Source organism: Phycodurus eques, chromosome 14 (assembly GCF_024500275.1).
Source record: "Phycodurus eques isolate BA_2022a chromosome 14, UOR_Pequ_1.1, whole genome shotgun sequence".
NCBI lineage: Eukaryota > Metazoa > Chordata > Actinopteri > Syngnathiformes > Syngnathidae > Phycodurus > Phycodurus eques.
The window spans coordinates 6250739-6278587 of NC_084538.1; the positions used below are offsets into that span (position 1 = coordinate 6250739).

Below are 27849 nucleotides of genomic sequence, written 5' to 3' on the forward strand. Positions count from 1 at the left end.
ATGTTGCTTTAACTTAGCTCTGGATGCTGCAGTATTAAAACCCTCAGTCTCTTCGAGGATAGAATGTCTCTCCTTAAGCAGAAAACTAAAAACAGGACAACCGCAGTCACCTCCATTGTTTTTTGGGTTATGATGCATTCTCTGTGCAGTGTTTTTTCGCAGTACTTTTGTGACATGGAAACCCGAGCTGGTACTTTGCAGCGGAAAAGCGACATCAAAGCACTTTTTCATTATTAAGTAGTCGTCTTAGTATTATATACTCGTACATATATAGTGGACTCCATACGTGTTGATTTAAATAGGCATCTTATGTCCTCGCCAGTGTAATCCGCCTTACCTTGCAGACTATGGGAGGTACACAAAGGGACACAGGCTAGATAAATGCACCGATATAGCACATGGCAAAACTACAAAGAGATGCTTTAAAAGGGAACAGAGGTATCGCAGGTGCAACGCCCGGGGACATGAAGAGGAAGTGCGGCGGTAAGACGAGAAGACTGAAAGAGGTCGTGAAAGGGAAGAATGTTAAAAAGAACAAACGTTTTTCTCCTTCTCGCAATAAAAAAAGAAAACAAGTTTAAAGTGCTATCAATAGACTCAAAGGAGACGAGAAGCGATGCCCAAAAAAAGTCACTCTTGTCTTTCCCACGTTGACTTACATAACAGGCATGTCCAGTCCAACTTGAACTTGTGCAGTTCGCCTAAATTTATTCTGGAAATTTGATTAAATGGAAAGGGAAACTGGCATATACTTTTGTGTTTTGTGGAACAAAAGCACATGATCAAATGTCTTATGGCTAAATTACCATATTCCCATAATCTAGCGTTCCTTTGTTGGGAATTGTACAGACCATGTTTTCAGTCACATTTTCACATTCCCAACTGTCATACAAGTGGAGAAATGAGTTAAGCAGTGTATAATACAACTAAATAAAATGAAAATAAAGCATAACTACTTACTAGTAATGACCTCTCTGAACATTTTCATATTCGTCATTACCCCGTTACGTGTTTGGCTACATGCTACTGATGTTAACATTATTTTGTGTAAGCAAAAACGTAACAAGGCGGGTGGACGAAGTTTTCGTTGCAGATATTTGTCGATGGGGTAACTGCTATCGTAGTTAAGAGTGACAAGAATGACTTGTTTAGTGATAAGGCTCGCATGGGTCACTCCGGTCTATTAGACAGAGTGCATGCCACAGGGAGCAAGCTCATGGAAAAGTCTTGAGTTTGACTAAGTGCTCTCTCTCTCTCTCTCTTTTCAGTCTGTCTGTCAGCCTGTCTCTTTGACTCGCTCACAACACACGTAAACACACACACACACACACACACACACACAGACACAGACACACAAGTACATCACTACATGCTGACATCATGTGTAACAGTAGAGCGGTGTAGCGGCGGGTAGAAGAAACAAATGACACATGCTCTGCTTTTAAAGGCTATGTCAGAGTCCAGAGGTATAAATCAACATCCTTATCATCAGCACCATCAGTTCCATACTGGAGATTTGAACTGGTTCAGACATTAAATTAACCAGAGGGAGGAACAAAAATAACAAGACAAACGGTCAGGGAAATGAGTCAAACAGTTTTTCATCTGAGATTTTACCAAGTTTAAAGTATATATAAAACATGGTGACTTACCTATACTGTGTAGAAGAGTAGGTAAACACTAGCTTTATCTCAAAATGTTTTTTTTAAATACAGAAAAAAAAAAAAAAGATTTTGGAATTGTTGAAAGGATAGAAGTAAGTCTCTGAAATAAATGAACACATTTTAAAATGATCATTGTTGTTGTTAAATTATTTTTACAGAGAATAATTAGAATTTGGAGATACATCCTTTGTGCTGTTTTGTCCTTTATCAGAAATGGTGTAGAAAAACAGACAGTCGGCCGCAGCAAAGTGGAGACTGTGGCAGCTTTCAGATCTAAGCCAATGCAACACGGTAAGCTAACGTAAATAGAAATAACAAAATAAGGAGATATATCTGAAAGAAGAGACTGAGGGCAGCCAGAAAGCGGAGCGTCACAGCAAAGTGGAGACTGTGGAGTACGATACTGCCGCGTCCAGAGCTGAATCAAAGTGACAGGATAAAATTATGTTACAGGAGAGTGAGGCCAGCAGGAAAACTGACCGTTTCTTTTTGCGATGGCATTTCAGTCATGATGGAACAACAATCCCCCCCCACCCCCACCTTCCCACAATAAAAAATGGTACAGTCCCATTTTAGGTAATACTCCATGAACCAGGAGTTAGTCTGCTAACATACAGACAGATGTGCACAAATATGATTTTCACCACTTGCTCCCCTCTCCTTGTGTTCTGTGTCTATCTCAATGTTCACGCTGCCACATGCAGTATCTACCCTGTCTGGCCTCTCCAGACAGATAATAAAAAAAATCCCCCACTTCTTCATTTGCTTCATGTCCTGTAAGCTTGACTCTATTGCTTCTCACACTTGAGGAAGCATGGGAACACCAACTCAGTCAGGATGTTGAAGGGGGTGTGCGTTTTTGTTTTTAAAGTTTTGTAAAAACTGCATTAGATTGTACAGGTTTACCCACTCGGGTGGTGGAGAGGTGATGCGACAAATCTGTCGGAATGTTAAATGGGGTGTGCGGCTTAAAAAAAAAAAAAAGGGAAATGCAGTAAAAAGAGTTTAAAAAGAGTACATCGGAGTGATTTTCCATTCATGGCTTACTACATGGGGACTCGTGGACTAATGCTAAATCGGGGCGGGTGTGAAGGAGCAGCTGTGTCAATCAGAATTCCTTTACTCACCAAATGCATCAAGTAGACACAGAGGAATTTGACAATCAGCGCTAAAAAAAAAAGACAATTAAAATAATTAAAAACAAGACTAAACCTGAAAGACAGACATTGACTGCACATTAGCTGCAACCAGATATGTACATACTTGTTATTAGATTCAGGGGAAGTCGAGTCCCCAGAAAGTAAAGTGTGTGTTTAAGTAAGACATTTTAATGCGGAGAACCAGTCGCCAGTTTCGTCGACTGGTCGTCAGGTCAGACTCGGCCGACACTCCGGGATCAGCGTTAACATTGTTTCCATCGGAAAGAATTCCAAGAATGAGCAAGAAGGTCTATCAGTGACACACATTGAGAAGCATTCTACACGTTAGCTTCAGGGTAAACCTGTTGAAATGAGTTGCAAATACAGCGTTGTCAGTAAAAAGTGTTATTAGCTTCTAATGCTCGCTACCTAGTCAGCCACAGACTTGTTAGGTGTTATGTTTGTCACTTGTGATCAAAAGGTAGTGTTTTCTGTGTTTACCTCAATGCCTTCCTTTAGAGATAGGGCGTGAAGCTCGGTCATCCAGGAGGGGCTCAGAGTAGAAATCCTACTCCTCTGCATCGAGAGGAGCCAGAAGTTGGCCATCTGTTTAGAAATCTTCCTGGACGCCTTCCTGGTGAACTGTTGCGGGTACGACCCACCAGGAGGAGGCTCCGGGGAAGACCAAGGACATGCTGGAGAGACTATGGCCTGGCATCGTATCGGGATCCCCCCAGAAGAACTAGACGAAGTGGCTGGGGAGAGGTAAGTCTGGGCTTCTCTGTTTTGGTTGCTGCCCCGGCACACTGACCCCAGATAAGCGGAAGAAAATGGATGGATGGATGAAAATATTGATAAAAATATGACGGGTGTACTCGGTTTTGTGAGATACTTAATATACTACCATTCAAAAGTTTTAGGTCATGTAGAACAGTTACTTTTTTCAATGAAGATAAAATAATCAGACATGGTTAATGTGGCATAAACAGGGCTTTTCTTGAAAAAATAAGGACATTTAGAACCCTGATTTCAGACCCCGGAACTTTATACCGCTCATGAACTTATATCTGTACAATGGTATATTTGTATGGAAAACATAACATTGTCTAGGTGATCACAAACTTTACCACATAGTGTAATGTTTTGACAAAAAGTAAATTTTTACAGCACTTATTTTCACATTATCTGTAAAGAATTCAATTAAAAATGTTTGCTTGGTATCAAGAGAAACGAAAGCAAATCCCAGAAGGGGGAAGAAACAAAAAGCAAAATTTGTTTTGAATTTTTCTATTAGCAAAGGGAGGGGAAAAAAATAAATGATAGTATTTTTGTGGAAAAAAAAAGTTAAGATTTTATATTCAGGCCATATCTAGCTTGTCCATGTATTTATAATGTAGCAACCTACCGCACTGTCTACCTTCGGTTTATTTTGACTTAAACGTTTTAAACTTATGTCGAGCTAACTAGTCGTTGGCCACTAGTGACACGTATATGGCGGTTAACCATTTGGTGGTTAGCTAGCGCAAGAAACCAACAGCTGGCAGTACCACTATACACGTCAGTCGTTTTCCAGTGTTAAGTGATCAGGAAGTGGTTGTTTTTCCCGTAAATCCCCCTAGTTCCCATCCATTACCCTTTTCCGTGAAACCCCATTGTTTTTATGAGTCTTGTATCATTGAGATTGTGTTTATGGGAAGCGCGCCAGTGGTTATTTATGTCCCCCTCTAAAGCCGAATGACACCATGTCAGCGCAGTGTAAATTTTAGTTTGCCAATAGTGAGCACAATAATATAAACACTTAATAGTGGCAGTCCAAGACAATTATTTAGAGCCCTTGTTATAAGAAGAGTCTTGTCCAATTTAATAATACCATACTTTTTTTGTTTGTTTTTTAAATCGACCTTTTGTTACAAATATTCCAAAAAGTTTTTTGAATTCACTTTTTAAAATTTACATTACATCTCAAGGATTCTTCCCCCCCCTTTCCAAATATGGTTTTGAGTTTTCCCTTGCTGACTGTGGGGTTAGATCAGGTGATGTCAGCAGTCTTTGTTAATTGTTGGCCTGTAAAGCACTTTACTTTATTGTACTGTACAAAGTCACCTTTTATGCACTTTTCCTGGTCAACTAGTCTTCGCTCCACAATTGCTTGTTTTTTCAAACACAAGGCAGCTCTTTTTTCTCATGTTGATCTTACTGTATGTCAAACCCAAATGGATTCAGTTTCACTGAGGAATTAGCCTCACTGTTCCATTACCTATGAAAGGAAGTGCAAGAAGAGCAGGTAGGCCAAATAGCACACCATTGGGTTAGCAAATTCAAGTTTATTTACAGCTTTTGTAACAGTCAGAAAAAAAAAAAAAAAGCGGTGTAAATACAATGACCAAAAAAAAAAAAAAAAAAAAAAAAAAAAAAAAAAAAAAAGAAAATTAAAAAAAAAAAAAAGATGGCAGCTATTCTCCCTGAGCTTGACAAAAATAACAACAACCTGCTCGGTTATAGACAGAAGGAAGAAGAAAAAGAAAAAAAAAACAACAACATCCTGTACACAGCCCTAATGCCACAAATGACAAGTCAGAAGAAAAAGTGGACGGAAATGCTACTTTTTGACATTTAAGGTGGAACGTGTTGAATGGTCTACATATCAAAGCTACTTTGTGACAAAAAGTACAGCTGCTTCGAAAGAAACAAGTTTGAAGAATACAAAGGGGCGTTCACTTGCGACGGGATCCATTATTTACTGTATACGTTCAACGTCATTAGCTCGATGCGGGGGAAAACCACAAAAACATATCGTAATTTGCATGCGATCGAGTCATAAGGCTTCCCTTGGCGGGCAAATAGCATCCGGTTAGCATGTTAGCCTCCTTTCCTTTGCTCACTTGTTTAAAACCGCCAGTCGAGCGCAAAAGTAGAACGACGAGCACATACAGTAGTTGTCACCTAGTGTACAGGTTTCCCTCTAGAACACTGAGCTTTAAAGTCATTTGCGCATTTACTCAATATTCTTAATATCCATCTGAAGGTCCATGTACCAGTATGCTCCTTGTCCTCACTAAGACAAATCAGCACACTTGTAGAAAGGCCACCTTACTAATGTTTTTTTATTTATTTATTTTTTAAAATCTGGATATAAAGGGTATTGAATAAATGCTCAAACAGCTGTAAAAGGTCCTAGTACGGTTTGTCCGCACTAGTAGGACAACTATTAGTATTGAGGCAAACCTGTGCACTAGTTAACATCTGCATGCTACTAGTTCTCCTAGTGACATTACAAGAATCTCTTAGTTCAACATCTAGCACTTCACTAGTAGTACGTAGATGTCAACTTTCGACCGCAAAACAAAATAAAAAATAAAAAAAATCCTCACCACATTTGACACCCACAACAACAAACAAAACCTTCTCACGCAAAGACAAATACTTAACAGCAATCCAGAAAGTGAACACACAGCTGTAGGGTTAAGAACAAGTTCTGCTTTTTTTTTTTGGGTGGGGGGGGGGGGGAAGCATTTTGTGGCCCCAATGTGAGCGCAGTCCCACCACCCAGTCTTTTCTCAAGTGTGTAAAGTGGGTCCCATCGTCTGGCAGTGCGACAGAAGGGTGTATTGCTTCTCTTTCGGGTGGTGTCAGCTGGAAAGGTTTAAGGTGCAGCGTGACCAGTGCGTGAACGAGGGTGAGGCGGGTCTGACATCGGAAGTTACGACACGGCTCCTAGCGCTGGGAGTTCGCGGTCACCTGTCCGTTTTGGACGACGCTGTGGTTGGGCTCCTCTTCGTCGTCCTCCTCGCTGACCAGGAACTCCTCAGGAGGCCAGCGCAGCTCGCCGCTCTCCACCTCGCCGTCCGTGGGCTCCACCACGATGGAGGGCAGGCGGTCTTTGAGCTTACAGCAGCGCTCAAAGTCGGACGGGTCGGGGAAGATCTGCCGAGGACAGACGGCAATATCAAAACGTGCCATTCCCCCAGAAACGCACACAATTAGAATACAGTGGTGCCTTGATTTAAGAGTGCCCCAAATTACAAGATTTGAATTAGATTATAACAATAATAATTCAATAAAAATAATAATAATCCCATTACAATTTTTTTGGGTGAGGGGATGATTGGCATTTCCGTTCATTTCAATGGGGAAAGTTGATTTGCCTGCGAATGACTTGCGTTACAAGTATGGTCATGGAACAAATTAAACTCAGGTCAAGGAACCGCGCTGTATAGTTGTGAGGCAGCACATCGGACTAGAGGTTAGCACGTCTAGTGCAATGAACTCTCTTACTAGTGAAGACAAATAGCATACTAGTATATGGAGCTGAAGCTGGATCTCAAATAAATGCTCAAAGTAGTAGGCGCTTTGTCCTCAGCTAATACATTAACTGGTAGGGTATAATCAGATTCGCCCCCCACATAACATTAGGCAGTAAGGGACAGTAATTGTAGCTGCCTCACACTCTAGCCACAAGTTACATCAGTGGCAAATTAAACATGTCCGATGGACTTTGCGCTAAAACGCTGCATCGTGTTTAATCTAAAGTGCTTTGCAGGCGGGGGAGGGCGGCATGCCAAGATGCTCACAGCTCGTTATGAACTCATTCGGTACAGATTATACAAGGGCATAATAATAGATTGTAAACTGGCCCATTCGGAAAAGAGAAAAAGTGAAACGACATCCCGTAAGAGTCACCATTGAGTGTTGAATATTTCATTGGAGTTGGGGGGAGCTTGAGGAAGGAACATGGAATAAGGTTGAGTCATCAAGGGTTTGGCCAAAGCCCCGTCGGCAGAGATTATTTGAGATTTCACAACCTCCAATTTTTCTAAGTTCTCAGGAACCAGCGTAACAGCCCAAAGGGGCGGGGAAAGAAAAAAACATCAGGTCCAAGAACAGCATTTTTGTTTGGACAAAGTGGATGAGTATTTTTAGACCTGCATATTTCACTGGGAGACGTTTGAGGGTGGTGGGTCAGCGTCTGGGCAAAGTGCCGAGTGGAAAGTAAGCATTAGATGAGACGAGAGAGAAGGGATGCAGCTGTGTCCAAGCTTCCAGGAATTCCATCAAACGCATGAGAAGACGGCAAATATGTCGTCTTCTCTGTGGACTGTGAGAATTTATCAGGTTAGGAAAACAAGAGTCCATCACTGGGAGTTTATTCTCACTAAAGCAGGTGGGCGGGGAGGGTTGAGCGAGTCAGGCGGCGAATGACTTTGCCTTTGGACACGCGTCACAACTCGTTTCACTTACAGCGGCAGGAAGAGACGACAGAGCATCAGCTGCTATTTTGGGATTGTTGCGTACCAACAGGACCAAACCAACATTATATTTGTTAAGTAATTTTTTTGCAAATGCTCAAACATTTGCTCGTGAGTCAAATTTAAAAAAATATATACAAAGGCTCCTCAGTTTACGACGGAGTTCCGTTCCTACAGCGGTGACGTAACCCAAAGTCAGAAGGCTGCTGATGCTGTCTGTCACTAACTTACGCTAATGCAGTAGTCTAGTCACAATTACAGTAAATATTTGTATTAAAAAAAACATCTAGGCCATAAAACAAATGCTTGACCCCATGTGTGGCAGTAAGGCACGCGTTCACACTGCAGGTCAATATGTGGGGGGAATATTTACTTCCATAAACCCACGGCGCCTCGTGTTTGCGCACATGCGTAACACGACGTACTGTTTTATGTGCATGAGTGACATGTTACAGACGCATTCCAGTTCACAGTAGAAGTCACATTCGTTTTTGTAATTGTAATCATTTTCTAGAGACCATTGGTTGGTCACAGGATGCATTGAGGGGTGTATAGAGGGCACTTTATAGTGGATAACCTCAATACACATTCAAACTGGACTACAAAATGGCAAACTCGCTATACTGTACTCTATATAGGGCACTATATAGTGGATAGGGAGTGACTACCAACACATAAATGGTAAACCTACAACAAGTCATTTGCAATGTTGGTTTTGAAGGAGCCCTTTACCAAAGATTTGGGCAATTTCCAGGGTCCGTACCTGAATGAAACCCTCCAAAGGAATTCACCCAATCCCAACCGCATTCGTACAGGGTATACTAGACAGATGGGTCGAGGATGCGGGAAGAGCCTTTGAATTTTGTGTTACGTGGCAAATCATCAAAGCTCCAAAAATCAGTGCTTATTGCATAAGTGTATACTTGGAGACTCAGCCTTTAGTCCAATCAACGATGTCGGAAGTGGTATTTCAGGCTTCTTGGTACAGAGTTTCCTTTAAGGAGAGTCTGGAACCTTGAGGCAAAAAGCCAAGGTGTGGTGCGCAAAAGAAGTACACAATTTAGTGCCCCCTCTGCACCAGTTTCCCTAGCATCTGCTCCAGTCTTCTCTCAGACGGGACGAGGCAGCTGGTGTGTGAAACAGAAAAAGGAAGTCAGCCTCTTCCTCTGGGTCAAGCTACATCCTTTTCAAGACGGGCATCGCTTACAGACTAGCGGACGCAATGTTGGCGTTCCAAATCATAAACGCTGCGTCACATTAATCCCTAGGTGTCTACACTAGGTGCAAAATGTGACAGCGGTACAGCAGCTGTGTGTTTGGATGACCTTGTTGAGCTGACAGTGAAACAAAGCTGCTTGAAGGGGCTTGTCAAAACCACCTGATGGCCGATTGTGTCTTCGACCGACATGCCAGTCAGCTAAGGTAATTGATGATGAATTTACAAAAAAAGCAATAGCGCTTCACAGAAACCTTTTTTTTCATTCGACGACACATCGCAGTGTGTCAGATTCTGACTGCAGTCCGAATTTTCTAACCTATTTATGTCTTTATCCCAAACAAAATGGAGAGGTATTGCTTTGATGATCTTTTGTTCACAGTAGGAAACACTACGTAACCATTTTCCGCCAGAACATTTTCAAAAACAACTTATGGTTTTTTTCCAGTCTTTCGTTCAGACGCAAACAACTGTTTTGGCCTTAAAAACTGAGCCTTTGAACTCAGGCCAGACTATATTGTACAAAGCAGCTGGCTTTTTGGTATACAGTGGACCCCCACTATTCACGGGGATAGGGACTGGGCCAAACCACAAATAGCGAAAATCCATGGACAATTGTTGGCCATAAGTGCATTGAATTATTTTATTTTTTTTAACCCAAAATTCTTGAAGGGTTTTTGGGGTTAATCCCCCCCACCCCTCCAAAAAAAGAAAAACAAAAATGAGGATTATTATTATTATTATTTTTTAAAGGTTTAAAAAACTGCTTTCCATAAAACTTTACACAGGGCTAACCTCTTCAATCATGGGGCTGATTTGAAAGTGCGTGGATACAGTAATGTATTTTGATATTTATTTTTTTCTTTTTTTTTTATACTTCTGTCCGTGGGAGAAACTGGAAATTGGTAAAGTGGATATAGATAAACTGGCAGGCAAATAAATATGCTGTTCAAATTTTGACCAAACAAGACTTTTCTCTTTTTGACCAAAAGTGGAACAGTCCTCCATGACTGTGTGTGTGTGTGTGTGTGTGTGTAAAACGTACCTGGAAGGAAAGTCTGTCCTTGGAGGGACTGAGCCTCATGTCATCCATGGGGGTGCTGTTGATCATCACCTCAGTCATATCTCGGACGGGCACAAACACTGAAGTGCAGGAAAAGAAAAATGTGGTGTTTGTCGTTAAAAGCGGACTGTTAATCAGCACGTATTAGGGGTAGCATTTAACAGTGTTTAATTAAAACTTACAATATTTACCCAATTACCACTCACTACACAGAACCAAAATGCACGGTGGTTTTCCAACAGAAATATAGCAAGGCATTTTTAAGACAATTAAATGACTAACTACCCGCAGGAACAATCAAGTAGAGCACAATAAGCAAAATAGTTTTAAGTACCACAGATGCCAGCTCAACAGTTTGGTAGACAATGTTGTTAAAGGAATGATTTAACATGCTTTTTTAAAAACAAATTTATAAATCTGTGGAATTTAAATGCTGCGCTGTTGCACCCTACAACAATGAGATGAAGATGGTTATTATGGTAATAGTTCACAATATCTGCAATATTTTCATGCATTGAAGGTGAACTTCAGCCTTCACGTACCCACAGTTCGCAAAGTCTGAACTCCGGCCCCAATACAGCGATATGCAATATGCTTGATGTTCATGCACCGCAGAGCTGCACACAGTTGTTGCACTGCTCCACAGTCATTGTGAGAGTGCACTAAGGGGGAAATAGTGGAGAGGGGAGGGGGTTGTGGTATTCAACTGGAGAAGGAACTCCATGCACTTTTGTTCCATCAAAGCTTGACCAAACTTTCCAAGTAGCACGAGGTTGCCTGGAAGTTCACTTGTGCGCAGTCATTTTTTATGTTGTTGTTTTATGACGACGATTGGCGGCGGCGGTGCGACCTGCGTGCAGTCTCAGGACGCAATGCTCGGCGGCCTTCTCACACCGTCTATTTATGGTCGACTGGTACGAGCTTGGACTTTTGTAAGCTTGCTGGCTTTAAAGGAAAACCGTGACAAGACTGTCGACTTGAGCCAATTCAATGGAGATTTTGCTTGACCTACTTTAAATCTCAGTCGTGTTTATTTGCGGATATATGCAAGGTTTGGTGATTAACTCATGATTTACAAATAAGTACAATTATGTAAACGCTTAGGGTGAATCAATTCGCCACAATATAAATGTCATTTAAAAGGAAATGTTCTTGCTTGTGGTCTTTTTAGAACTTTTTTTTTTCTTTTTTTAAAGACCATTTAATTACAGACAGATTAAAGCCCACAGAGAACACACTGAAACATCCATTACATTATAAAACATCTTCCCAAAGGAATGCGTGAACATTGGTCTGGCTTGTGTCGAACACACTCCATGAACCGACAATCCTCTTTAGCAAGCGGTCAGAAGACCTACAATTCATTCACTGCCAGTACTCTATGTTAACATGGATATTTGAATTCAGCAGCCGTCAATGGCAGTGAATGAGTTTTAAGAGGCATCACAAAAATGTGGCATTAGCCATTTTATGTCAAATACCTCTTTTTTTTTTGGGGGGGCCAATTATAAAAATGACAAAGCTACAAGAAGCAATAAACAGGGCCGTTGTACATAGTTATTGCAGTTATAAGTTTCTGCTGGCCTATCAATCTTTTTAGGGTGTGAACATCACAAGGTGTTTGGTCAAGCTGTAAACCTTGTGCAATCCAGTTATTACATTTTCATGTTGATGGCAAATCAACTTTGCTGCCATACTCGGCACACACACAATGCTGAAAACTTTTCACAATTTGTCGTCACCAGTCTGTATCAGTCTTTCAAAGTCTAATTAGTCTTTCAACGACCAGTGGCGGAATGCCTCTAAAACAGTGACTTCAAACGAAACTACCTTTGTCTTTTTGGGCACGGGTTGTTGAGACTTTATTGCAGACATGTAATCCTAAATTTCACAGAGAAAAGTAAGACTGGTTACAGGAGAGGATTTTTTATTTTTATTTTTTAATAAATATAATCCTGGGGTTGCTACCAAGGTAGTTTTGCTTTTACCCAACAAACGCTTTTGAGCACAATGAAGCCTTGTTTATCACGGGGGATACATTTCAGGCCCACCCACAATAAGTGAAACTCCGCGATGGAGCGACCACATTTTTATAGTTTATTCTCCCACATGGATTTAAGAGGCCGGGCCTGATGCTGCAGCAAGGGATGGAAAATCTGCATGCAAGTGTCTGGATGTGAGCTGTGGTTGACAGCAACTTCTGCGTGAGTGCGCTTGCTGGGTTTTTACTATTCTCCCAGCATTCAATAAACAGCTGAAAAGTACATCAGCGACTGTGGCTCTCCTTTCCCAGATGTGGGGGCATTACAGTAAGTATACTGTAAACCCCGTCCCTGCACACACACACACACACACACACACACAGTTCGAGAGAGAACTGTCAAATTCTTTCCATTCCATTTCTTTGTTACGATTTACAGGAAGACAACTACAGCAGATAGAATATTTTCCTTGTTGAATAGAGAAACCAAAGAAAGTCAATAATATACTGGAGAAGGCGCATCATTGTCAAAACAGACAATCATGCCTTCATGACTAGTAAACCACAGTTGACATTCAAGAACATCAAAGCCTGTTTAGACTTGGTGAGAAAACCTCTTGGGGGTGTGGGGGGGTTGAGTCTCTCGTGTTCAGGAATCAGATGTAGCCAAAATCAACTTGAATCATAATGACCGAGGAGGAGAGAAACATTGTGATCCAAAGGAATTGTGAAAAATGATATGCACCAGTCTCCATAAAATGGCTGAAATTCCTGAATAAGTGCCATAGTTTTTCAAAACCTCACATTAAAGCTGAACATCTACACTTCAATTAGTCGATCGTTCCATTTCAAATCTATTATAGTTACGGAAAGGAAAAATAGGGGGAAAAAGTATCAATTACCTCTCAAACAGTGTCTACATTTTGATGGCTTTTTAAAAAAATATTTGTGTGCCTCAACCACAATTCAACAGGCACCAAAATAGTCACAAAACTACTGTCCTGTTTCACATTACGACATTTCACACTTGAGGTCGCTTGGTCAGAAGAACAGTGATTCAGCAGAAAGTACATCGAGGCAGCAGCTGATTGTGATAACATGCAAAATATTTTCACAGCTAAGCAAATTCATAATATGTATATAACCCAAAACACAAATGTTAAAACATAGTAACCAACATCCAATTACATGACAAAACAAAATCAACTAAAGCGCTTGCACCTGCACTAAAAATATAAGAATTTGCCCAATATTTCTGTAAAGCAGGTTGTTTCTTGTCATGAAGAATACCTATCAATTTGATTTCTCCTTGATTTAATCAGTTACAACAAAGGTCAATCAAAAGCACTTAAAATGTAAATAACATTTGTGTGATGCGTCTGTAAAGCAAGGTTTCTTCATCTTAAGACCCAAAATGGTTCCTCTTCAGGAACCCAAACTTGTACGTAGAGCTTGATTGAATCAATTAGTACAACAAATGACCTGGGAGCAATGATGCTCCAAAAGGCTGAAATAAATAAAAACAAACAAAACATACCGCAGTCTGATGACAGATTAATCCGAGGAGAGCATTGGACGTGAGGACACGCACGGTTAAGCTTTAATTTGTCTGTCTCCAGTGAGTCCACTCAAATGAGCAGTTCTTGGGGGGGGGAGGGGGGGGGGGCTTAGTGGCATCACATGACATGAGTCATTAAGTGGCAGCTGATTAACCCCTACAGCCAAAAAAACAAAAACAAAAAAAGACTGCGACTGCTTTTTAATCACTTTTTCCAGTCCCGATTACGCACTCGCACACGGTTCTGCTCGCTTCTGGAAAGTCTGACATCAGACAGGGTGCAACATGTTTGTGAAAGAACGAGTATCATCTCGTTGAGTCATTTCGAATTCATGTCAGTGACATGATGCGGCATGGCAGGCTAAAATATTATCCCCAAAAATGTTCGAAAAGTGGGACGATAAGCATAGTCCAAGAAATGGAACATGTCTTCATCCCATCCTGGCTGCTCAGTCCAATACGGTTTCTGCGAAAATATGCCAACAGGGATGCCATGCACACCACAAAGTCAGCTGTGTTCCGTCTTTATGGGAAATGACTTTCCTCCCAAGCATATGACAGTTATACACGCACACACATACACACACCTGCATCAGTCACCAGTTAACAGCAAGTGTGCAATTTACTGTTGCAAAGTTTTACTTTACAGCGGTTAACATTATTTTCCTCTCTAAAATAATCTACCATTAGCACCACTTTAACTACTTTTGACATAGGGCAGTGGTATTGTACAGTTTAATTCTATACACAGTTGCTGGAAAATGTACATGAAACGCTTGGAATTACCTGGATTCATGTATAAAATGGTCATAAAATGTGATCATCCAAGAAAGAACAGTAGAGAAAAACAAAGTATTAAGTTTCCATATTTTCACTGAGCGTGGTTTTCGCGTGAGGCGTGATTCACGTTTGGCAATGCTTCTTGAGAATAGCAAACTCAAAGCTGGTGTGTTTTTTTCGGGGAGTTTTAACCAACGTGTCCAATCTCGTTGCATTGATTGGACTCTAGGCGGGCCAACTCAGCCGTAAACGTAGGGGTTCATGCTCGTTCTAGCCGCACTTAACGCACACTTGTACTTCGACTACTACACTGCTGAAAAACAACAAAAAGTCTCATGGCTCACAGACATTTTGTGTGTCAGCAGTTGCTGCATGAAGAAGGCATTGATGCTATGGACTGGCCTGGCCCGTTCCCCAGACCTGAATCCAATCAAGCAACTTTTGGCCTTTTTTTTTTTTTTTTAACTGCTGCTTCGCCTCTCTCCTCCCCCCCTCCTCTCCTGCTTGGCAAGCGTGTCAGGTGGCGATTATGGAACAGAGGCTGTTGCTGTATGGATTCTGAACGGAATGACCGTGACAAGATCTGAGGTGGACCACTTCAGTGACGTTGCTGTGGAGGAAGATCCACTTTCCTGGAGGAGTCTACCTGCGGTGCTTTATTTCAATAAATGGACTATCACTGGACAGCACCAGAAATAAATGTTTGTTCGAGCTGCATACTACTACTACTACGACTAATAATAATAATTGAGAGATGAGGTTTATCACAGTGGATGTGATTTCATCCTTGAGTGGGATGCAGAGGAGGGCTATGCAGGCATGCAAAAAGGAGGAGGGGATGGAGGGATGCTCAGGGAAGTGCGATAGTGACGACCTGAGGAGCAGGAAGAAAGATAAACACTCTGGCCTTGCCAGTCATATTTCTACACGGCGATCGTATAAACATCCTGCTTGGCTAAGAATAACAGAACATTTGGCTAATAAAACATAACGGGGGCACAATGAGGAGGAAGTGTGTATGCTCGCAAATCCACCTGGAAGGGAAACACACAAAGGCCAGTCTGTATGGAAAGCCATTTGAGCATTTGATTATTCTTGATTTCCAGATATATACAAGTACACTAATTATGCTCACTCGTAAAGCCAATTGAGTGTGTTAGTGTGATAAAGTGTTTTAACGTGTGGTACTAGTACCACTAGTGGTACACGGGCTCTCTGAAGTGGTTCGCGAAAGAATCACTGTCGAAGTACAGTTCAGTTCAGTTGTATTTAACGTTTTAGTACAATACTTATTCATTTAAGCCAATAAAGTTGAAGTATTCAAGTTTGTTTTTTCCCATTTAAGTGCAGTGTTAACACAAACTGTGCATATTGCATAATGTTATAGAGACTTACAATAACTATACACTACGACTCAAAAGGTTTGGAACACTTCCTAATGCTACTGAATGGAGAAGTGTCTGCAAATCTTTGATTGGTAGTATACTTTGGAATAAAACTGTTGCATTTCGGATGAACACTTGGTACTTGGAGATCCAAGAATTATTATTATTATTATTTTTTAGGTGGTACCTTTAACTGGATATCACGGATATGAAATAAATCACCCAAACAGCTTTCCATTCAGTTAGCAGCAAGAGTCATGCAAGGTTGAACAGCGTTTCCCATTGTAGAAAGTGTAGACAGTGTCCTATAAGTTACCAAGCTGTAAATAGATTCCATAAAAAGCTACAGTATATAGAACACACCGGTGGCTGAAGGTTTCAGCGATGACCACGCGTCTACTCAGTGACTTAAACTTCTCCTTGTGCAGGTAAAATCCTCTACACCTTGACCCAGGTAGGATTAAATACATATGCTACAGATCAGCAGCTAGACGGAAAGTGGGTCACACGTCAAGAATACAATTATTAGTTGTTGACTGGATTATGGATAGTCTTAAAACCAAGGTTCCTAACCAAACCTAGATTTTAGGCATACCATTACATGCATAGTGATTATACATTTGAGATTTCACCTTTATTGCCTGCCCCCTGAGGGCAACCATGAAAACAAGTTTGACACCCCTGACTGAAGTGAAGTCTCATAGAACTGGTTGAACTCCAAATAATTCTACCATTTTTGGGGCCTTTGTCTTGTACTTTGCAAATAAAAAAAATAAAAAAGTGCAGGAGCAAAGTGCTGTCATAGTGCAGATAGCCGTCAAGTGTAAACTTCCTGGCGAGGCGACAACCTGCAGAACAATGCTCACCAACAAAACGAAAAAGCAGCAGCTAGCACATCCTCCCCGGAGACAGGAAGGAGGTTCGACGCATATGCAATAAAAAGTCTCAAAAATCACATCATCATCCTAGGTGAATTAAGGTCACCTGGAGTCAGGAGACTGATTGGGAAGAAATGCCTTAAGTATGTAAAGCTGTTTTTTTTATTTATTAATGCAGTGCACGAGTTGAACTGTATCTTACTAGTTAGGTTTTTATCCATTACTGTATGATATTTCCGCACAATAGTAGGACATTCTACATGTTACTAAAGACACAAAATTACTAGTGGGCACTTTGGTGGTACTAGCGTGTGGCACAAGCCGAAATGGAAAGCTGTTTGAGCATTTATTCTATACCCTACCAGCACTGAATTGTGCATTTACTAGTAAAACTAGGGCACACTAGTAGAACGACTATAAGTGACCAGAGTAAAGTTGACCTACTAGTGTGCAAAAACATCATGTAGTAGTGAACGGTATGGAAATCAGTTTGATCATTTATTTGTTATCCAGATCAACTAGGGCATGGTTGAGACTCACTAGTAACATGTAGTTCTCCGAAATAGATACAGTAGATCTAACATATCTACTTTATCTTTCCATCTGATATCCATCTTAAGTTTGTACAACATTGGCACTAGCAGTGGAAAAACGACAACTACTAAGACACAGTCATTCTACTAGTCCAATGAATTACTAGTGGGGAGAAAGAGCCTACTGATGCAGACGGCTATCAAAAGAAAACTAAATGCTCAAGCAGCTTTCACTTTCATACTCGCAAGCCAAAAGGTACACTAGTAGAGTACTGGTACATGAAACTTAAGATGAACTGTCTTACTCGTGAGGACCTTAACATGGATATTAAATTAAATGGAAACACATTTGTGCATTTATTCCATAGCCCTGATATCGTAGTCATTCGCCAAAAGTAGCACTAGTAGTGGTAAAATGTTACTAGTAAGACACTGTGGTTCTACTTGTGAGCCAAATTGCCTTACTAGTGAGGACAAAGAGGGTACTAGTATATGAATGGACCTTCATTTGTACATCAGGGATATGAAATAAATGCTCAAACGGCTGTCCATACACGAGTGCATCCTCTTTTGTGACTGTAGTGCACCTGCAGCCATTATACAACTAGAGGGTTGAGCTGGAGGGGAGGGGAAGGACTGACCGCCCCCCCCCCAAAAAAATTAAAATGATCCCTAAAGACTTGCCTGTTATGGAGTAAACAATAATTATAAACGTTATTTGACACGCTTTATCCCCCCCCCCCCCCCCCCCCGTTTTGATGCTCACATTGGGGCACATTGTATCACCTGTTAAAAATGTATTGGATTAAATTAACAAAAATCTTTTTTTTTTTTTTTTTTTTAAATAAACAAAGCAACAGGTAGACACGGTTTTTAAAACAAAGAATTAAAAAAAAAAAAAAAAAAAAAAAAAAAAAAAAAAAAAAAGACTTACCTGAATTAGTCTGAAGAAATACAGACATGCATTCGAATCGCACCTGCTGCCAATGGTGCTAATGAGCTTGAGACTCTTTGGATGTTTAAACTTCAGGTCGAAACGTCACATTTAAAAACAAAACAACCCTGAACGGACTCAAAACAGTACTTCGAAAAGACTAAACAGCCAGCCGGGTCGTGCTGTTTCGTCCGGTCTCCGTCCTCGTCTGCTCGACACCGCCACTCTTCTGTACACTTTTTATTCAGAAGGCGTGGTTCCGTACGTTGCCGTCAAATTCCTCAATGGCGAGTGCCCCGCCCCTTTACCGACGCCGGCCAATTAGCGCCGGCTAAGTGATTACGTCAGCCCGCCCGTCATTTCGCTTTTTTAATTTATTTTATTTATTTATTTATTTTTAAAAATTAATTTATTTATTTTTTTAAATTTTATTTTGCGTGTATGTGTGTGTGTGTGTTACTGTGGTGGTGAAGAACGCGGAGATGCTGCGGCAGGATGCTGTCGATTTGTCGCCTGCAGTGGAGGTGGGGTCCGACGAAATAAACAGTCCCGGCACGTCTGGAATGACGAGCAGACACTTGATGATGATGATGATGATGATGATGAAGATGATGACGATCGGCCTGTTTGCGATGCCAGAAAGCCACTCATCAAATATGTTCTTTTCGAGTGCATGACATCATTTGTAACAATGTCTCTATGTGACCGCCGTTAAAAATGCAACCATATGATCGCGTTGCGTGTGCGCGTGTGTGCGTGTGACCTTCACGCCGAATAAAATCACCCGAGCGCAGGTGCGCCGGAATTCAGGGAGGAAGTCGCTAGAATAAACCTCGGCAGTTCTCTACTGTCACCCTGTGGCCGTTTTAGATCACGACATGGATGCATATATTTGTATAATACTCGAGAACTGTGATTCTCAATGAAAGTCCCTGTAAAGTGATCGTCAAAATAGCCAGCTATCAACTCATCTTTCATGACGAACAACTTCTGGTGCCATTTCGACCTTGAAAAGTCACAGCACAGAATTATGGAATAAACCTATTACACAACCCCAGGTTGTCACACATTTAACTAAGGAGGTTGCTTTTCCCGTCAGATGGCGTCCCAGTCGCTTGTAACATATTGACAGCAGAAACTGTAAGGCCACCTGACCTTTCCACTGGAAATGCTTAACGTGTTGACCTGCTGATATGGACCATTAACATAATAACCACCCACTTGAAAAAAACTCCACCATCAGTTCAAAGTCCAAAGGTTAAGTAACTGCGGTGTTAGCACAGATTAGCGTCTGCTAGCAGACAAACATTTAGAATAAAAATAATTAAAATAAAACAATTCACTTTCAATTTCAAAATTCTACTGAAAAAAAAAGTTCAAACAAAATCAAAGTATAATTTGGATTTAATTTAAATGCATTATGTTATTATTTTATTCAACTTCTTTTTAAAATGAAATGAAATACAATCAAAGAAAACATTGATAAAGGTCTCATGAATTTAATTTATAAAATAGTTTTATATTTTATTTACTATTTGTTTTGGATTTCTTTCACTTTGCAGCAGTTTCTGAACGCTAGACTTAACTACAGTCGTGCACGGTACCTTTTCCACATGCAATGGCAACACATATTCGCACGGTGTCGCTGTTGTCTGTTCAACGATTTGTAACGGCTTCACAATTGTTTCTTGACAACAACGTCCCCTGTCGCTACGTTGTAAGAGTGCCGGCCAGCTGCGCCACAAACAGCTGGTTCTGAGAGGGGACAACAAGGTCCTTTTGTGCTGTTTTTACAACAAACGTGTGTTTTTATGGAATGCAAACGTCTTTGATGTCTTTCTTTTTGTTTTTTTTTGTTTTGTTTTTGTTTCACTAATGTCTATGGCACGCAGGCTACACTGACAAAAAAATATCCTTTGAATTTGCTCCATTCGAACACGTACATCGGTTGAACGTGATTAGAATGTGTTAAACTAACATACAGTATATTATTTGATTATTTTTTTAGGAAAAGAGGGTAAAATTTCATAATTTTACCACATTTTAATCATGTGCAACCAAAAATTAAGTACACCCCCCCCAGTGTATAGGCTTTACGCATTGGTGCTTACATATGTTCATGTGTGCAGGCGATTATTTAAGTAGCATTTAAAAACATTGAGTTCCTGTACAAGTGTAAAAATACGTTTTGGCTACATGCTAATTAGCTTAGCACAGGCGTGGTAAAATTAACAGCGGCGTGCAATGGATATTAAATTAATTACATTGCTCATATTGTAGCAGTCAGACGTTTTCCTACGTCCCAGTCAGTTCCATTTCCTGTTCTATGGATATCATCATACTGTCTATAATGTTGTGGTAGAAATGGATGTACAGTAGTGGTGGTAGTAATAGTAGCAGTGGAAGTAGTAGTACTAGTAGTGGTAGTAGCACAGACATGCCCAAATTCCGGCCCCCGGGCCAAATCCGGCCCGTGTTCATATTTCCACTGGCCCTAAGCCTCTGTCATAAAACCAACAATATGTGGCCCGGCAGTACAAAATACACGCGCAATTTTATATTTCACCACAGGATGGCAGTAAACTTGTTGCTGAACTCTCGCGGGGCCGTTTTGCACATGATCTGTTTTTTTCCCATTTCTAAAATGGCAAATGGCAACTGGAAGTAAGAAAAGGAAAGTTGATAGCGAGGGCCGTCGTTTCCAGGACAAATGGAAGTCTGAATATTTTTTCACTGAGTTTAGCAGTTGTTTCTAAACTCAGTGAAAAAATATTTGTGGGAGGAAACCGGAGTGCCCGGTGAAAACCCACGCAGGCACGGGCAGAACATGCAAACTCCACACAGGCAGGGCCGGGGATTGAACCCGGGTCCTCAGAACCGTGAGGCTGACGCTCTAACCAGTCGGCCACCGTGCCGCCCGACAGTGCTCAGTTACTGATTTTTTTTAGAGGAGTGGACAGTGAAATGAACATGCGTGAAGAGCTACTTGACCTGCAGAGCCTTAAGGACCAAACAAGAGGGAAATATTTATTTGCTTCTGTTTGTTCCTCCGTACATGACATAAAATTAAAGTGGAATAAAATCACGGGGATTATTACGGATGGCGCACCTGCCATGGTTGGCGAGCACAGTGGATCATCAACCCTAGTGTGTAACAAAGTAAGCCAAGAAGGAGGTAAAGCTATAAAACTCCATTGTATTATTCACCAAAAAGTTCTATGTGCCAAACCGTTTGCGTGGATCTCAGTGACGTTCCAGCCCACCTGCAGTTGGAGCTCATTGAGCTGCAGTGTGACACAGAGTGTCGCAGCCGGTACCAACAACTCCCTCTTGTCAACGTTTACCAGCAGCTAGATAAAGACAGGTTCCAAGAGATTAGTACATTTGCTAAGAAAATGTTGAGCTTGTTTGGCTCGACATACTTGTGTGAGAAGACATTCTCAGTCATGAACATGAATAAGAACCGCGTGAGGACAAGACTAAGTGACTCCCACCTGCGTGACATCTTGTGCATTAAAACCACCGCTTTTGAGCCAGACCTGCCCCATTTACTGCAGTCGAGATCTCAGTATCACCCTTCACATTAATGCAAACATGTTGTTTGTTGATTCTGATGAATAAAGTTTGAGTTTGAGTCAAATTTCATAAAAATACTTTATTTTGCATTTCATTCATTTTTATTTTAACCTTCATTTATCCAGGTCAGGCAGTTATAAGATCTACCTAGCAGCAGACAGCACAGTAAAATAAAAATAAATACAAAAAAGCATTTCCCTCGTCGGTAGCATGTAAAATTAATGCTGGCCCGCATGACAATTTTTTTACGGCAATGTGGCCCCTGAGCCAAAAAGTTTGGGCACCCCTGTAGTAGCACGTACGCACGCGCACACATACACACGCCCTCTCGCAGGTGGTCCGTCCGCAGAGCCAAGATTGAATATTTCATAGGAGACGAGCACGCCCCTGGACGCTTATCATTGAGGCCACATGTCGGCCCTGTGAAATGCAGTACGCGGCCCTGCCAGACCTCCTCCGACGCCACCCTTCTCCTCTGCCACCCCGCACACCCGTCATCTTGGCTCCACCGTGGGCCTCGTAATTAAAAACCAACCGTGGCGGGAGTGCTGGAGCCTATCCCAGCTATCATCGGGCAGGAGGCGGGGTTCACCCTGCACTGCTTGCCAGCCAATCGCAGGGCACATATAAACAAACAACTCTTCGCACTCACATTCACACCTACGGCAATTTAGAGTCTTCAATCAACCTACCCTGCATGTTTTTGAGATGTGGGAGGAAACCGGAGTGCCCGTAGAAAACCCACGCAGGCACGGGGAGAACACGCAAACACCACACAGGCGGGGCCGGGGATTGAACCCCGGTCCTCAGAACTGTGAGGCAGATGCTCTAACCAGTCGTTCACCGTGCCGCTGTGTTTATTTTAAAGTGGGGGGAAAAAATATCTATTTCACCCCAAAAGAGAGCATCTTGAAGCTGTTAGGAAACCATTCCAGATCCTAAACAGAGCAGTAGGGAGTGGGTACATCTCCACTAATTGCACATTTATGTACAAGCTCCACCACTTCCCTCGATTCTCTATTCCGGCATGCAGCAGGTGAAATTACACAGACAAGGCTCTGCGCTGCACCAAACACACACTGCACGTCATCCAGAGGCCTTGTTCGTGTGCGGGAACAAATGGTGTATTACGTCTACGGGGGTGATAACTCTCCGAATATATCGCGCGCTGCAAGGGGGAGCAGGTGAAAGGAGAGCTGTTGCTCGCCCAGGGTTCGTATAACGTTTTAACCCGCTGGCCCAACGGGGACGCTGCGTCAATAATATTGTCAGCACCTCATCTGCGTGCAGGCTCTGTGCTGTGATGTCAACATCCAGCATCCATGGGAGAGAGAGCAAAGAAAACACAGAAAGGAAGCCTTACTCCCATACATCACACATGCTATATTAATAGAAGGCTTCCCTTATTTAGCTACATGGGAAGGGGCAATGTAATAAAAACAGCTTAGTAGTAGCAGTAGTAATGGTCGTGGTTGTGTACTAGTGGTGGTCGTAGTAATAGTAGTGGGGGTGATGGGAGTGGTAGTGGTGGTGGTATTGGTAGTAGTCGTGGTGGTGGTGTTAGTATTTGTAGTTTTGTTAGTCGTGGTAGTGGCAGTGATGGTAGTGTAAGTGGTAGTGGTAGTAGTATTAGTGGTGGTGGTGTGGTAGTTGTAGTAGTAGTAGAAGTGGAAGTGATAGTAGTACTTGTGCTGGTAGCGGTAGCAATGGTAGTTGGGGTGGTAATTTAAGCAGCGGCAGTAGTGGTTTGTGTAAGTGGTGGTAGTGATAGTGGGGGTAGTGGAAGTAGTGGTTTTGGTGGTAGTAGTGGTAGTAGTTGTGAAAGTGGTCGTGGTAATAGTTGTAGGAGAGGACGTTGTAGTTGGGGTGGAAGTAGTGGAAGTGGTAGTGGTAATGGTAGTGATAGTGGTAGTTGTGGTTTTAACTGTAGTAGTGGCCGTGGTAGTAGAGGTGGAAGTAGTAGTGGTAATAGTGGTAGTAGTTGTAGTGGTCATGGTGGAAGGGGTGGTTATTGTGGTAATGGTGGTACTAGGAGTATTAATAGTAGTGGTGGTGGTATAGTGGTAGTAAGTGGTAGTAATTGTGGTAGTAGCTGTAGTGGTCATGGTCATAGTAGCTGTTGGTGTAGTGCTGGTAGAAGTTGAAGTGGTAGTAGCAATAGTGTTGTATTTGAAGTGGTAGCGGTGTTCGTCGTTGTAGTAGTAGTGGTGATAGTAGTGGTGGTAGTAGTAGTCCTCAGTAGTAATAGTAGTAGTTCACACAGACATTGAAGAAATAACTGCTGAGCCAATTTGAACTCTCTTGCTCACCAAAAACAGCGGTCTCACCACATGCGAGTGCACTCCTCGACTTCTATAGCTTGATTTATCGTTTATATAAAAAGCGACTCTTCATTTGGGAAATGTCCTGCAGCCAAAACCTGAAGCGACTCAAACATACACTACTTACTTGCTGTATATTTTATGTGGCTCAGGTTGGCATGAGGGATGATGCAGATGTTGTCCACAAACGATCCAAAACATCCTAAAGTGGGCAAAACATCAACTTGCTATACACTTCCTGACTCTATTTTTGATCTAGTAAGTAAATATATGTGTTTGGACAGCAATCATCCGCCTTCTGCACGGAGCTGAGAAACATAAAAGTATGTTTGATGGGGCTCAGGCATGCAAACTTCCTTAGACAGTGTTTACTATTTACATCCAAAATCAAGCGTGAAGACATCTATTTGTGTGCATCTCCAGAGCAGCTAAAAATGTTCCAAAGTGAACCATGATTGAGCACAAATAGCGTTCACTCATATACGCCCTGCGACAGCATTTAATTCTAATTTGAGGAAGGCGTTTATTAATTTAAAGTGGAATTGGGGCACGCTATAATAGATTACAGGGATGGTCACTATTAGAGGAAATATGGTGGATAATATCCCTGTTTTTTTTTTTTTTTTTTTTTTTTTTTTACCAGAGAAACAGTCCTATTAAAATATTATTATTAACTTTTTACGACTGGTTAGAGCGTCTGCCTCACAGTTCTGAGGACCGGGGTTCAATCCCCAGCCCCGTCTGTGTGGAGTTCGCATGTTCTCCCCGTGCCTGCGTGGCTTTTCTCCGGCCACTCCTGTTTCCTCCCACATCCCCAAAACATGCGTGGTAGGTTAATTGACAACTCTAAATTGCCCGTAGGTGTGAATGTGAGTGCGAATGGTTGTTTGTTTGTATGTGCCCTGCGATTGGCTGGCAACCAGTTCAGGGTGTATGCCCCCCCTCCTGCCCGATGACAGCTGGGATAAGCTCCAGCACGCCCGCGACCCTAGTGAGGGGAAGCGGCTCAGAAAATGGATGGCTGGATGGATATTACTAAATAATTGGGTAAAACTGTTAATACATTGGAGTATCATTAAAAAACATAAAATGCATAATATTGTTGTTATTATTTTTTTGTAATTTGACAAATTATACAGTGGTGACCTGACTTGTGCGCAACACTTTGGCTGATAGTGAACAATTCTTCATAAATGAGGCGTCAAGCTGTTTATTGCCACTCCCAGTTCAAGTTTACTGTCAAACTAAACTTATAACAAAGACAATTTCACATTGTCTATTCAAAACAACCTCATAACTCTGCCTTAAAGTCCACTAGCTTAATGCTAACACATAATGAGAAACACCATAGAAAGGGTAACAATTAGCATCAGTGTTGTAGCGTTATATAACCCTTTAAGCAACGGATATTTGAACACAAATGATGGAGCAACGCATGTAGACAACTAATATAACAATACTCCTAGAATATATTCCTTATCCTCTGCGAAGAACGACAAATATTATTGCGGTTTACTGAGGAGCTGCGACTGTCTCCTTCATGTACTGTAATGTACGATGCACATTTTTAAAACATAGAAAGGAACCGGACTACCGGGAGAAAACCCAGGCAGGCGCGGCGAGAACATGCAAATTCCACACAGAGAGGTTGGAGCTCGGATTAGAACCTTCCATCTGAAAACCATAAAAAAATATTTTCTTTGTGTTTCAGATAATTGGCACAACAGCCACTTTGGCACTTGTGTCACTGTAAAAATAGTCTAATTTTGTAGGACTTCTTCCTAAATTATCAGCAGAACACATAAAAAGTGATCCAACCCATCATTCAATTCTAAAAACTTAAAGCCATACCACAGTCCAAACAATCATTTAAATTAATTTTCAGTCTGTTACTGTTCTCTTGTAAGTCCACTTTTTTTTTTTTTTTTTTAATTCCTATATTCAAACACCCTGCTTAATGTTGTCTTATAACAACATACTACTTAGCCTACCATGCTACTGTATTTTAATGTTGAGCATGATGGTGGGAGTTAAACTACCTTTGAGGGTAACCTAGACAAGTAGCATTCACGTAGACTACAATGATCCCAGGCCCCGCAGATATTTCAATAGTGTGGAGCATTAAATGGTTTTAAAAGGTCATCGAGAGCCAACTTCAAGGTTTGTTGTCTCACCACTTGAGTGGAGATGTCTTCTGGGCTTTGTGAGGAGGGTGAAAGGTGAGGGGGTTCTCCTGCCATTCTTCACAGGGAAGTCGGCCAAACATGTTTACTCATGCCATGGAGGGACGTTGTGTTTTCAGAGGAGCAGCAGGAGGAGGAAGAGGAGGAGGAGGAAGAGTAGTCTGGTGGCCACATGTCTCCCAGTGCCGCTGCTTAAACATGGAGGCTGGAATGAAAACCTTGGTCTTCACGCAGCCTCTGCGTCAACTCTGACCTCCGGGCACTGACTCATAAATCCGAGACAAGATTAATTGTTCTTATTCACTTCCTGTTTTCCACAAAACACATAGGGATAACTTAATCTAGCTGTACTTGATTATCGCTGAAGCTGTCAAACTTTGATGAAAAATTCATTTAATCTAATTTGTTACAGTCCACTTGCATTGGGACTGACTGGCAGTGACGTATCAGATCCACCAGATGATAAAATAAAAATTGCTGTGTGGCAGTGGATGGCTTTTTTTGGCTGGTTAGTCAGTTGGTTTCTTAGTTATTTAGTCAGTTCATTAGTCAGGTAGTTGGTAGTCATTCACTTAGTTTGTTTGCTAGGTAGTCAGTCACTTAGTCGCTGGGTTAGCCAGTAAGTTAAATATTTAATCAGTCAGTTAGTTATTAACTGAGTCAATCAGTTAGTTAGTCCCTGAGTCTGTAAGTTACGTATGCAGTCAATCAATCAGTTACTAAGTTGTTGACTTAGTCAGTCTGTCAGTGAGTTAGTACTTAGTCAGATAGTTAGTTAGCCAGCCATTCAGTTAGTTAGTTACTTAGTCAGCCAGTCAATCAGTCAGGGAGTTTGTCAGTGTTGATAGTCATTCAGTTGGTTTGTTAGTCGGTCGGTTGGTTAGCCTGTTGCTAAGTTATTATGCTAGTTAATTGCTCGGTTAGTTAGTTTATTAGTCGGCATCAAACAATAAAATGTAAAATATTTTAATGTTCATTTATTTATTCATTTTCCAAAATTTCATTTTACGTTACAGAGCGCTTGCATTGACAACAAGTGAAGAAGCGACCAAAATATCCACCAGACGGCGCTGTGGTGAAAAACAAGCTTGTCGCGTGTGGCAGTCGGCGCCCACTTTGTTTTAGAGGCTGCCTGCCATTTGAGCATATTGTACACTGAAATCAGCATAGCTTGGAGTCTTTTGGCTAATGTAGCCATCTTGATTTGGACCTGCCAGTCAAACCCGGTGTACAATTAGGAAGCACTCTTCGTCATTAGGTGCCACCTTCAGCCAGCGGCCATCCTGGGATGAGAGGAAGGGGGTTTAAGCACTAGTTAGTGAACTTGTCTGTCTCCTGTCAATCTGCCGTCATGCGCACATGAATACGCGCTCCTTCCGAGCCCTCTTCCAC

The 27849-nt window shown here is 41.6% G+C and overlaps 1 protein-coding gene across 2 annotated transcripts; it reads right to left on the reverse strand.

Moving 5' to 3' along the window:
- Positions 1 to 5257: 5257 nt before the first annotated feature.
- On the reverse strand, positions 5258 to 18615 carry lbh (LBH regulator of WNT signaling pathway). Of its 2 annotated transcripts, none has more exons than XM_061696635.1 (3): positions 18378 to 18615; positions 10311 to 10408; positions 5258 to 6727 (listed from the first exon to the last, which is right to left on the reverse strand). In XM_061696635.1, the coding sequence occupies exons 1-3, from the start codon at positions 18403 to 18405 to the stop codon at positions 6518 to 6520; spliced, it is 336 nt and encodes a 111-aa protein (XP_061552619.1). In that variant the 5' UTR covers positions 18406 to 18615; the 3' UTR covers positions 5258 to 6517. The 2 variants fall into 2 exon arrangements, with proteins under 2 accessions (XP_061552619.1, XP_061552620.1); XM_061696636.1 differs by lacking the exon at positions 18378 to 18615 and adding an exon at positions 13847 to 18185.
- Between the last annotated feature and the right edge of the window lie 9234 nt (positions 18616 to 27849).

Coding starts and splice junctions, on each gene's coding strand:
- lbh (XM_061696635.1), bottom strand. CDS start 18,405: ATGTCTGTATTTCTTCAGACTAATTCAG. Junction 10,409..18,377: donor ATTTCTTCAGACTAATTCAG/GTAAGTCTTTTT, acceptor CCTGCACTTCAG/TGTTTGTGCCCGTCCGAGAT. Junction 6,728..10,310: donor AGGACAGACTTTCCTTCCAG/GTACGTTTTACA, acceptor TGTCCTCGGCAG/ATCTTCCCCGACCCGTCCGA.